Raw genomic sequence first — 12,069 nt, 5'->3', positions numbered from 1 at the left:
CCACAACATGTCGAGTAAAGTCTATGTTGGTGATCTTGGTTCGGGAGGTTCTAAACAAGAACTGGAGAGAGAATTTGAAGCCTATGGAGCTTTGAAGTCAGTTTGGGTCGCGAGAAATCCTCCAGGGTTCGCATTCATTGAATTCGAAGATCCGCGTGATGCCGAAGACGCTGTACATGCGATGGACGGGCGCCATGTGTGTGGAGTGAGGATTAGAGTTGAATTGGCAAGAAGCAGTAGTAAACCTGGAATGAGAGGCGGTGGTGGAGGGCGCTATAGCCGCGGTGATGGAAGGCGCCGTAGAAGGTAATGTAAAATCTTTTTGTAAGTGATTTTGTATGGTATGGGATTTGTTTATTTGAATGTGTTTAAAACTGAATATCTACAGGGACTAAAACCTACTACAACATTTAACACCCTTCACTACACTACGCTTCTTCGCTTATAACTACTCAACTACCACCCAACTAAACGCCCAGCCCAGTCAACAACAAGCAGTCTACTCTGCTTAAACTGCTTCGCACCTAAAACACTCAACCTTCAGCTACGCTTATTTTCTCTTCTAGCTACCATCACACCATGTTATAGCATCAGTAAGTTTGGTACAGGATTGTACGTCAGTTGCTTCTACAGTTTATTCATGTCTTGGGCTATTGTAGTAATGTCAAGGTTTGTTTAATTTGTCTAGGTCTTATTCAAGGAGTCGTAGTAGGAGCAAGAGCCACAGTAGGAGTAGGAGTCGTAGTCAAAGCTACAGCCCCAGGAAAGACCGGTAAGACTTGATGGAATATGATGCCCTCTGACATTTTATAATATTACACACAGGAGCCCAAGAAGAAGAGATCGTAGTCCTCGTAGAAGTCCCCGAAGGAGCCCGCGTTATTGAACTTTACACATGAACATATCATTGTCCATTTATGCATAATGTATTCTAAACATCTGGGTCTCAGTTTATATTCTAAATAAAGTGCAAGATGCCGATGTTAAGTTTAGAGCAGTCTTGTAGTACGTTGGGTACAAATGAGCGGCCAAATCGTGAAGCTACCATGGCCGCAGTGGCTGGCAGAAAAGGTAGGAGGTTTTATATTGAGTTAGGTGGCTAGTTGGTTTTTCAGTTTTTAAGATCGTCAATCTTTCGTCCGACCAACTCTCCGTACATATGGACCTCAGAGATCTCCCGATAAAATCTCTCAACTTAAATTACGGCTGCCAGGACGTGCATTGGAACCCTAAGGAAGGTAATACGTGCTTTTGTCAGCTATATCGTAATAATTCTATGGCTGTGCACTTAAATTTGTAGACCATTTATTAGCCAGTGCTCCCAATAATGGCAGCATAGTGTTGTGGAATCTACACAGCAGGGCAGCTAAGAATAAGATTGGTAATGTTTGTTGTGTGTGTGATGTGTTGACTGACTGACTTACAGAGCATGTATTCAAGGATATACACCAGAGAGCTGTTAATAAAATCTGTTGGCATCTTCGAGAGTTTCACTTGCTCATAAGTGGCTCCCAAGATTGTACAATGCAAACGATTGTAAGTGTTACTCTGTGTGTGAATAAAGTGTAGACTATAAAAACTCACATGATGTTGCTAGGACATATTTACGTGCAGGCAGGCGAGCAGTCTATTTCCATTATTTCGTTATAAGATTGGCAGCTTTTTAAGCCATCATTTGCCTGGCACAATCATAAAAAAGCTGCATAAAAGCGTGCTTAAGCTTGTTCCTTCATTTTTAAGTCAAAAATAACACAAACATGAAGTTCGGGCTAGCCTGATAGCACGGCTGACACTGTTTCATGATGGCTTTACTCGGTATACAAGAATAACCAGAAAATAATGGAATATTTAGAGCTGACAGTAACTAGATGTGGGCGGTGGATGGGAAACAGAGTGGAGTGGCCTTATCATAATCTGTATGCGTTGTGTTTATAATGTATAAAGTTAGCTTCATGAATTGGTGTGGTGATTTGAACCACTTCACGAAATTGAAATAAATGTTGACGAAGCTTTATCATTCTTGATCAGTAGAGCTGTGCCAGTTCCTTCAATTTTGCTATGCTTGCCCTACATGGCTTGACCAGTGACCAAGTTAGCCTGTGAGCTAATATTGTAACTGGCTTTCCTGTACCATTATATTGTACTTTGCGTGGGAGGGTCAAAGTGGTGCTGCTTACCGTACTGTCCATACAGTACTGTAACTACTTCAGAACAGTTGTGTGCTTAATTTGGCAAATACAGCACACTTTTGTAAATACAGTACAGTTATGTGGAGAATTTATTTAAGGAATGTTACGAAAATGACCCTAGCTATAGGCCTACATGCGTAACACTGTAAATCACTAAAACCAGCCAAACTAATCCTATCAGTTCATTTTACAGCTAGAAATAGATTGTATAAACACTTACTGATTGTCTGATCACGAAGCTATTTAAACACAACTCTACTAAGACGGCACGATTGATCATGTGCATAACATTGCAAATTGCTAAAACTAGCCAAACTAATCCTATTAGTGTGTTCTACGACTAGAAGTAGATTATATAAACACTTACTGATATCATGATCACCAAAAATTAGGGCTGAAACAAATACTAATACTCGGTGAGTATTCATTTAAGGAGTGTGAGTACTAGAGAAAATCGCTCCGAGCCAGGAAGTGCAATATAACACTTAAAGCACCACCTATACCTGTGTGTATGAAAAATACAGCACTCCGGGGGTGTCTCGAGGCAAATACAGCACTCGGCTTCACCTCATGCTGTATTAGCCTCTCAACACGCCCCCTTGTGCTGTATTTTCCGTACATAGGTATGGTAGTGTGGTACAGTATATTAGGGATTATGGAGGTTTGCACTTTCCCATAAAATATATTATACATATTATCATTACCTAAATGACACCTTGACAGTATCTCAAGCCCTAAAGTGCCTTCAGCATATGACCCAAAATATTCAGTGGAATATTCTACTGACAAACTAACTGCCTGATACCTTCAGACAATTGTAACTCAATAATATCTAAGACTACAGACTTGCACTGTTAGATGTTGCTTCAGCCCAATAAGTGCCTTTTGGCATACCGCAGTATGTACAATGCTTTGTCCTCCTTTGTCGCCCATATCTTTTGCTGACAGTGTAAGGTGTCGATTCATGGTAGCACATGATGGCTTCCCAACATGATATTTTCTGTAGTGACTGAATTGATTTGCAAAGGTACTTTAACTTCCCATTCTGTTCTTCATTTTGTAATGCTGTGTAGCAGGCTGAACACAGCTGAAACCAGCATAACTTTTGACAATTGGGGTGCACATTCAGACCAAAACATAAAGTCTGCCTTTTTTTAATCCAATACGTGCAAGTTCACCAGTCATAATTATATTGTTAAAAGTAAAACAAGTACAAAAACTTTTACAGTTCAATCAAGTGTATAACTGGTATACTATAGTTGCATACACCTGTGCTGACTGTTGTTGGTTAGGATATTCGTACTAAACAACCGGTACAGAGATTCAATGGAGTGGACAGTGTAAGAGATGTTAAGGTTAGTACAGTATTGTTGATGTGTTGTATAGTGTAGTGTGTGTGTGTGTAGATATGTCCTCATCCATATCCTCGTGACATGCAGTTTGCTGTATCCTACGACAACGGAACAGTACAGGTGTGTTAGCATACTATAGCACTAGCTATAAGTGTTGTACCGATCTTTTTTGTAGATTTGGGACAGGCGATACCCAGACTCAGCTCTCAAGAGTATTCAAGTACACAGTGGACCTGCGTACTCATGTAGTTGGCATCCTGATGCTGACACTCACTGGCTTGCTTCAGCTGGTAGAGACAAGAGTATTAAAGTGAGTGTTTCAAGGTCACCTAGCTGTCTAATCTTAAATGTGTCTTTTGTGTATACAAAGTTACCTGGCCACCTGATAATGTACATAATATAGTGGAAAAGGGTTTTTGTTAGTTGATTGTATGAGTATTACTACATGTGTGTTGTACTGACAGATACTGGAGCTACAAGCTAATGTGTCAAGGCCTAGGGAGGTACATTCAATATATGGTATGTCCTCAGTTGCTAGGGTGAAGTGGAGACCTTCACACAAATACCATATTGCTAGGTTTGCCATGTGTATGTCTGTCTGTCTGTCTGTCTGTCTGTGTTGTGTGCATGTATGTACATGCACATACGTTTAGTGATCAACTGTTGTATACTCAATTGTTTCAGCTGTTCTCAAATTCTCGACAACATGGTGGCAGTTTGGGATATCCGAAGGTCCTACATTCCTTTAGCTTCCTTCATGTCACACTCGGATGATGTCACAGGTGAGTCACGCCCACAATACACCTCCAACACACCCACATGTATTCTCAACAGCTTTCGCTTGGTTAAATGACACAAACATATTGTCATGTTCCAAGGATGGTAAACTTATCTATGAAGGAATTCAAGATACTATTAAACCAGCAGAAAAGGCAGTAAGTGGGGCAAGGCTACCATAAGGAGGTACTATCCTGTACTCTGATCAGTCAAACTCCAATAATAAGTTTGTAACTACTAACTTAACGCCTACTAAACACTCTTAACATTTGTGTATAAAGTTCACGTTATAATTCTAGATATATACATATTGATTGTGGTATTTACTTTACCAATGGTGCTTGTACTACTTCTAAGGCAAAGAAATTTCTTGTTAGGCTTTTGACTCTCACCTTGGCCAAGGATGATCAAGATACAAAAGCACTTGAAAACACAACGTAGCTGCTGGCATAGAAGTGTTGTAGGCCGAATGTAGGTCTGTCTCCATGCTTACCTGTACTAAACCTCTCATTTTTTTATGTTCATAAACCGCGTTGCTTCAAACATTTAAACTACATCAGTGGTTATACGTTCTAATTAGCTTATATCCACTGTTCATTCTTGTCTTGTTGTTCCCATAGACACCAGTTGGGTTGTCAATTAGCAGTGATGACAATGTTGCACACGCCTGTGGGGACTATGTTACACACCGATCACACAACTCACTAACATCGTCGAAGTAAGTTGACACTGTAAGCATCATCCTGTCTCCCGTATGGGGTTTGTGTCTCTAGTCCATGGACTCTGACTCAGTAGTGTAACCCTGGGGGAATCACCCATAGTGTTGGGATATGAATTTTGTACTTCAGACTACAATATTGGGACCCCATTAAAATATACTCTAAATTGTGCTACTGAAAATATTTTGGTAGTCATAGTTTGTTGGAAAATGGCTGACTGTTATGCTATTTCTAGCACTGGTTTGTGTGTGTGCGTGCGTGCGTGCGTGTGTGAAATTAATTGTTTTAACAACTACTCTAATAGAACAATAACATCAGATAACTACTGCAAAGAAATTTCTGATGCTTACAAATTACAACTGAACATCACATGTTGTAGTGTACTAGTAGTGTCTATCTGGTACAGGTCATGTGTACAGGTGAAATGATTCAATTTTCATACATGTATAGCTCCATGTTCCCTTAAACAATTTTTCCAGTGAAGTTTCCCTCCAGATTCGAACCAAATTTTTTTCACTGGGGATACTTGCCTACAAAGTAACAAGATAGTTTCTCTGTGTCAGTTCTCTAAGTCCTCATTGGCTCAAAGTTTAAACACTTATCAAGACCCTGTAGATCATCTACTACCTTCCACTGGACATTCAATTCAGCAATGCTGTGCTGGGTTGGTACTTGCCCTCATAATCACTTGATAGATTAAGCAGCCAGCTCCTAAATAAATATCTGCATTTCGTTACTGCTCACGCAATTTTTTTCCCGTATGTCCACTTGACTACAGTGGAACACAATGAAAATTGCAAAAACATGTTATACCATGAATTGTTGTCATAAGCTATGATCTTCTCAAGTGCCTGGTTTCTGTCTTCATCAGTACAGATAGCAAAGCTCACAGCATCATGTCACACAAACCCTTCCATAGCATTTGTGTCTTGTTTGGATCTTGTGTTTGGGAAAAAGTAGCCATAACAGTCATTATGTTCAATATGTACTAATAAGTCGTCTGTTCTAATAGTTGTTATGGGGTGTAGTTGTTTTAGTCCATTGCTCATGTAATTGTAAAATACACACGCTGGAGATATTCTTTGGACAATTTCTTTATAGAATCAATGGCATATCATGTCTACCCTTGTTGACTGTAGTTGTAGTACTAATAAATGGTGCAACTAATGTTTTTATCATCAGCTTGTTAGCACTTCATGGCACCCTATCTGTATAGCCATCTGTTTAGCTTCACAACATTTAATGTGTTATATGGCTTTAGAGCAGCTCTATCATGTTGATTGGCATTCAAAATCACTCCTGATTTCATTGAAGCCATTTTGTTTAGTGGTAAACTACTGGTGGAGCAGCAAACATCGAGGATGAGCTGCTTTTTTTTTTATTGCTTTTCCAACTAGTGCAACACACTTTACCTGCCATGGAGTTATGGTCTACCCTGAGAATTGTGCTGCTGGGCTACCATTAATTTTGCTGTTTAACCCAAACCTTCTGTCAGTGGACATTGTTTGCACTGCCTAGGGGGACCCCCCCCCCCCCCCCATCCCCACCTTGAGCCTTCCACAGCTTCAGCATTCCTTCAACGGTTGAGAAGACCAAAAGATGGGAATTTATTGGCTTGGCTCAGTTGCCAGGAGGAGCTTTCCCTTATTGGTATGATTCTTCAGTTGTAGATGGCCACCTTGTACAAATGGATCGTTCTGCCAAAACTTCCCGAAAGCCCATAGAGCTATAACAGACCTTTCCAGATGGTTGAAAGCATATTCTCTAGATTCATGGCATTTTGCTGTCAGCCCCTGCTACATCAAAGGAAGAAGCAGCTGTCCTTGCTGTCCTTCATTACCTAGTGCTATATCCTGCTCAAGATCTGGGGGGCTGCCAATGACTTGTCTATGATTGGGAGTTGGTACAGGGTAGCTATGGGAGTGTCTACCCATAAAAATCTCAGTGCCACTAGCTATAGATTTGGCAGTCTCTGCCTCTCTGGTACACCAGTCTATTTTAAATGGAACCAGGATAATTGCCAGAGGCCACAAGTGCAGCTACGTATTTTGTACTTGCTCAGAGTATGGTGGACCATAAGGAAAGAATATTTGCTACATGAAGAAGTCATGACGGAGGACTTCTGTACTATCACTGTGTACTCGTTGTATTGTATTTATCAAGAGCTGGTCTACTTATCAGCCAAGTGTATGAGTCCAGGGACATGGAAGAGGTGTATCATGTGGTCTTGTCCGCTCAAAAGATAACAGTATCTAGTTAACAGTGTTTGTCAGCAGAATGCTACTCTTTTGTTTATGCTCATCCCTAAGATATTTTCAGCCATGCAGTGGATGCTTGTGAGAAACGTACTATGATGTTCATTCTGTTTGGTTATGTGCATGGATGTCCTGTTTATGATCATATTGCTTTTGAGTTTCCTGCATGTGATGAGTAAAGAGTAGTTATTGTACGTTGGCAAGTGGGATAATATACCTGCTCTCTCTAATTCTTTTTAATAGTGATATAGTGTGTGTGTGTCTTTACTCTCCCTGATCCCCTATGCTACTATATACTCAGGCTAGTTCTGAACAGGACTTGCAGTAATGAGTGTGCAGTATACTTAATCTAGAGAGGAGTCCAGTATACTCTTTGCTTGAGTGAAGGGGTTGGGCACATTAACTTCTGCAGTCCTGAAGCTTTGTCAAGCTTTCGTCTTCCAATGTCCTAGTCAGTTGCTGCATGAACCATGAAAGAGCCCCTCCTGTCAGTCACAGCAGCAGTTGTGTGAGGTCTTCTTAGATCATGTGACCCAGCCTACACAGCACATGGTTTCCATTCCACTTCAGTTCATCACTTATGTAGAGCTGATACAGCTATTTGCATGTCATACCTTGATTTGTGATAATAATACTCTAGTACAGGTATATCTGTTGTCTGTGTCATGGTCAGTTTCTGATGTTCCTTTTCCCCTTAGCAACCATGGCCAATATGCTGCTGGGAGCTGGAGACCATTTACTTTTCGCAAGCAAACAGAAGACATTGATCCTTTGACAGCTTCACAACCAGCATTCCTTGATGTGAACTCCACCCTCAGGGAGTACATTCAGTACTCAAAGGTTTGTTGACATCTTTTCTATAACAGAACTTTGCAACCCAGACATTTATATAACACAGACATCAAATGCATATGTATTGAGCTAGGCTTGTTGGGACCTCTCTTTGTCCTTGTACGTGTACCATAATTATGTTCTTAATTCAGAGTCCTTTAAGAGAGCTAGTTAGGTTCCACTGTAATGTAAATCATCAATCCTTTATAGAAAACACCTAAAAGAGACTGTTTTGTTACTATGGCTACATCATACAAGCTCCAAGGTGTCTCGTTACATGAAATCTGTGAACACAATTACAAGGTGAGCATTAATTGAAGTGGACATGTGTAATAAAAGTTTTTGACTTGGGAAAAATTGATGGCCAGGAATTTGTGAATTACGTGTTCTTGAAGTGACAAAAATTTAGTCGCACTGAAACTCACTGGATGTATTGTAGATTGGATGGTTATTATGGAGGTGTTGAATTTGAGTCTTAATTCTACTAGAAACAAGCATGCAGTTCAGTTTTGTAATTGAACAAATATGGTATTGTGTTGGGAGTTTGAGCTCTGAAGCTTCAACAGTAATAGTATAGCGGCGTAGCCCCCAAAATTGGCAATATTGTGCACTTTTTCATAAGACCATGAAACTTTCCACATTAATAGTACTCCTCAATACATGTATTTTTAGATATAGTGCCATGGCTGATTTGACCTTTGGTGACCTTTGGTGACCTTTATGGCCATTTTTGTACAAAAAATTGATCATTTTTGTCTTTAACTCCCTGAGGCAGTAATTAACTTGTTAAAACATGGTACCAAACAAAAGATCTTGCTGATAGAAACAACTTGGTTTTTATTTGAAGTCAATAGGTGATTTCATTACAAAGTTATGATCATTTTTATTAGCTTCAAAATTTGATAAATATATAATATTATTTATGCATAATTATCTGCCCACAGGTAATTCACACCTCAAGGGCAGGTAAATATATCAAATTTTGTAGCTAATAAAAATGATCATAACTTTGTAATGAAATCACCTATTGACTTCAAATAAAAACCAAGTTGTTACTATCAGCAAGATCTTTTGTTTGGTACCATGTTTTAACAAGTTAATTACTGCCTCAGGGAGTTAAAGACAAAAATGATCAATTTTCTGTACAAAAATGGCTATAAAGGTCACCAAAGGTCAAATCAGCTATGGCACTATATCTAAAAATACATGTATTGAGGAGTACTATTAATGTGGAAAGTTTCATGGCTTTATGAAAAAGTGCACGATTTTTTGGTTGTGCCGCTATACTATAACTATACTATAAGGTTGCTGTGCCAATTTATACACCAGGCTTAGGCACAGGCAAAACCATCCTCTTTACCAGTTTTTCAACTAAATGTCTTACTAGAATGCTTTAACTTACTGTACATTAGCAACAAATCCTACATTGATACAATGAGTACCTGTTAAGGGTGCTTTATCACATGATGTCCAGTGACATCATATAGTTATGTCCTATTTCGGTCTATTTTTTAATTTACTTGAGTAGGTACAATTCACAAATTCTGTATTATTGTCTATCTTGTGGTCATAGTTTTATGCCAGTTAGTGGGAAATTTTCAAGGGATGAAACTTTTGCAAAACTGTGTTAAAATCTGATTTTCGAGTTTTTAAATTCACGAAAGTCTGGAGACTGGTAATAGCTATGTGTGTAAGCCTGAAACATTTCACGATTATATTTTCACGAAGCTACCATTACTCGCTAAATTCGTGAAAGTTTCGTCCCTTGAGAGTTTCCAGCTATACAGTAGTCAAAATAATGTTCTTACTAGTATCAGTTTCTTTCCTTTATCACTTATACATATTAGCCAAAACATCCCTATCTAATTTTTATGTATTCTATAGTGATGTGATGTCATGGTTACAGGTTGCAGAGGGACTTGGCAAGAGGGGCGTGGCTCAGACCTGGAGAATACTGAGTCGTTTATATTGTGATAATCACACTGACTTCCAACACCTTGGCTTTCTGCCTCCTCAGTCCGGCCTTCAATCTCAGCTATCTTCTAGAGTGGTAAGCATTATTTAGGATAACTTGGTGGAATTTGGTCATGTATCACTCAGGGACAGATTTAGGGTGGGGCACTGGCTAATGCCCCCTACCTTCAGAACTTATACATAGATAGACAAAATTTAAGCGTTTTTGATGCAGTTTATATCTGTGTACAATATGTCCAAATCAGTCCATGGAATTGCTACCCATTATAGCCATAGTAAGGGGAACTAGGTGGGTTAGAACGTTAGAGATTGAGCAACTCTAATAAAACAACTAAGAGCAGTTTAATATTATAAACATTTTATCAAACAATTACACCTTGGAACCTCAACTATCTGGATCCCACTTATCCGGATTCTCGGTTAACCGAATTACGGAAATGACTGCTCTATTACAGTAGTGACTGTTCTATTAGGGTAGTTGAAAATACTGATATTTTTAAAAATTTTCATTGTGTTATTTTAATGTTATTTATACACAGTTTCAGAGATACAGACTTTTCAGACTTAAGGACCACCTCTGGTCCCAAGGGGTTCGGATAACTGAGGTTCCACTATATATAGAGTTTCTGATTCCATTCCCACCCTAACAAGAAATTCTTGTCATACTTTTACACTGACATGTTTGTGCATGTTGTTACTTCACACTGTGCAGTCACTTCTACCAGTATTCCCCCTGCCTTAGTAACTAGATTTGCCCCTGACACTGGTGTGATCCTAGGGTGTTAGGTGTGGGATCAGTCAAGTACTCTAATATAGCAGTCAGACATTCTAATACAGGAGAGATGAAAACCATTCAAAGAATATCAATTGTGTTATCAGTGACCTGAGTTACTGAGTTCCTCACTTGATGGCAGCTAAGGATTTTATATCATTAGTTAAGCCCGTGATTTGGATTTTAAAATTGTTCCCAATTGTTATTGGAATTTTTTCTTTCTTGTTCAGTTTTCAGCTAACAGTGTTGAGTCTGATAACATCCAACCATCGAAGGATGGAGCAGGGGACACAACCAGGCCATCAACTGCTAAAGAAACTGTGTTGTCTGCAGGTGTGTGTGTGTGTAGTGTATGTGTGTGTGTGGTATGTGTGTGTGTGGTATGTGTGTGTGTGCGTGCGTGTGTGTGTGTAGTGTGTGTGATGTGTGTAGTATGTGTGTGTTGTGTGTGTGTGTAGTGTGGTGCGTGTAGTGTGGTGCGTGTAGTGTGTATGTATTGTGTGTAGTATGTGTGTTTGTGTGTGTGTGTGTGTAGTGTGTGTAGTGTATGTGTGTGTGTGGTATGTGTGTGTGTGCGTGCGTGTGTGTGTGTAGTGTGTGTGATGTGTGTAGTATGTGTGTGTGTGTGTGTGTGTGTGTGTGTGTGTGTGTGTGTGTGTGTGTAGTGTGTGTGTGATGTGTGTAGTATGTGTGTGTTGTGTGTGTGTGTGTAGTGTGGTGCGTGTAGTGTGTATGTATTGTGTGTAGTTTGTGTGTGTGTGTGTGTGTAGTGTGTGTAGTGTATGTGTGTGTGTGGTATGTGTGTGTGTGCGTGCGTGTGTGTGTGTAGTGTGTGTGATGTGTGTAGTATGTGTGTGTGTGTGTGTGTGTGTGTGTGTGTGTGTGTGTGTGTGTGTGTGTGTGTGTGTGTGTGTGTGTGTGTGTGTGTGTGTGTGGTGTGTGTGTGTGATGTGTGCAGTATGTGTGTGTTGTGTGTGTAGTGTGGTGCGTGTAGTGTGTATGTGTTGTGTGTAGTATGTGTGTTGTGTGTAGTATGTGTGTTGTGTGTGTGTGTGTGTGTGTGTGTGTGTGTGTGTGTGTGTGTGTGTGTGTGTGTGTGTGTGTGTGTGTGTGTGTGTGTGTAGTATGTGTGTTGTGTGTGTAGTATGTGTGTTGTGTGTGTAGTATGTGTGTTGTGTGTGTAGTATGTGTGTTGTGTGT

General features: G+C 39.8%; 2 protein-coding genes across 2 annotated transcripts in view; both read left to right on the top strand.

Annotated features, from left to right (window-relative positions):
* Nucleotides 1–7: 7 nt before the first annotated feature.
* Nucleotides 8–886, top strand: LOC136267700 (serine/arginine-rich splicing factor 3-like). Its single transcript, XM_066062848.1, has 3 exons — nt 8–306; nt 689–772; nt 826–886. Exons 1-3 carry the CDS (start codon nt 8–10, stop codon nt 884–886), a joined length of 444 nt encoding a protein of 147 aa, XP_065918920.1.
* Nucleotides 313–12,069, top strand: part of LOC136267720 (GATOR2 complex protein WDR24-like) — a 19,531-nt gene continuing 7,774 nt past the window's right edge. The window contains exons 1-17 of the mRNA XM_066062871.1: nt 313–593; nt 689–772; nt 826–1,071; nt 1,116–1,238; nt 1,301–1,381; nt 1,427–1,536; nt 3,482–3,544; nt 3,596–3,661; nt 3,717–3,851; nt 4,006–4,118; nt 4,226–4,323; nt 4,376–4,476; nt 4,939–5,036; nt 7,991–8,132; nt 8,334–8,426; nt 10,030–10,173; nt 11,100–11,202. Coding sequence (XP_065918943.1) covers nt 975–1,071; nt 1,116–1,238; nt 1,301–1,381; nt 1,427–1,536; nt 3,482–3,544; nt 3,596–3,661; nt 3,717–3,851; nt 4,006–4,118; nt 4,226–4,323; nt 4,376–4,476; nt 4,939–5,036; nt 7,991–8,132; nt 8,334–8,426; nt 10,030–10,173; nt 11,100–11,202 — 1,567 coding nt within the window. The 5' untranslated portion in view covers nt 313–593; nt 689–772; nt 826–974. The remainder of the gene's footprint in view (nt 594–688; nt 773–825; nt 1,072–1,115; nt 1,239–1,300; nt 1,382–1,426; nt 1,537–3,481; nt 3,545–3,595; nt 3,662–3,716; nt 3,852–4,005; nt 4,119–4,225; nt 4,324–4,375; nt 4,477–4,938; nt 5,037–7,990; nt 8,133–8,333; nt 8,427–10,029; nt 10,174–11,099; nt 11,203–12,069) is intronic.

This window comes from Dysidea avara, chromosome 9 (assembly GCF_963678975.1).
Source record: "Dysidea avara chromosome 9, odDysAvar1.4, whole genome shotgun sequence".
NCBI classification, from domain to species: Eukaryota; Metazoa; Porifera; class Demospongiae; order Dictyoceratida; family Dysideidae; genus Dysidea; species Dysidea avara.
The sequence above is the reverse complement of the archived record's forward strand: the minus strand, read 5'-3'. Positions and strand labels throughout refer to the sequence as shown.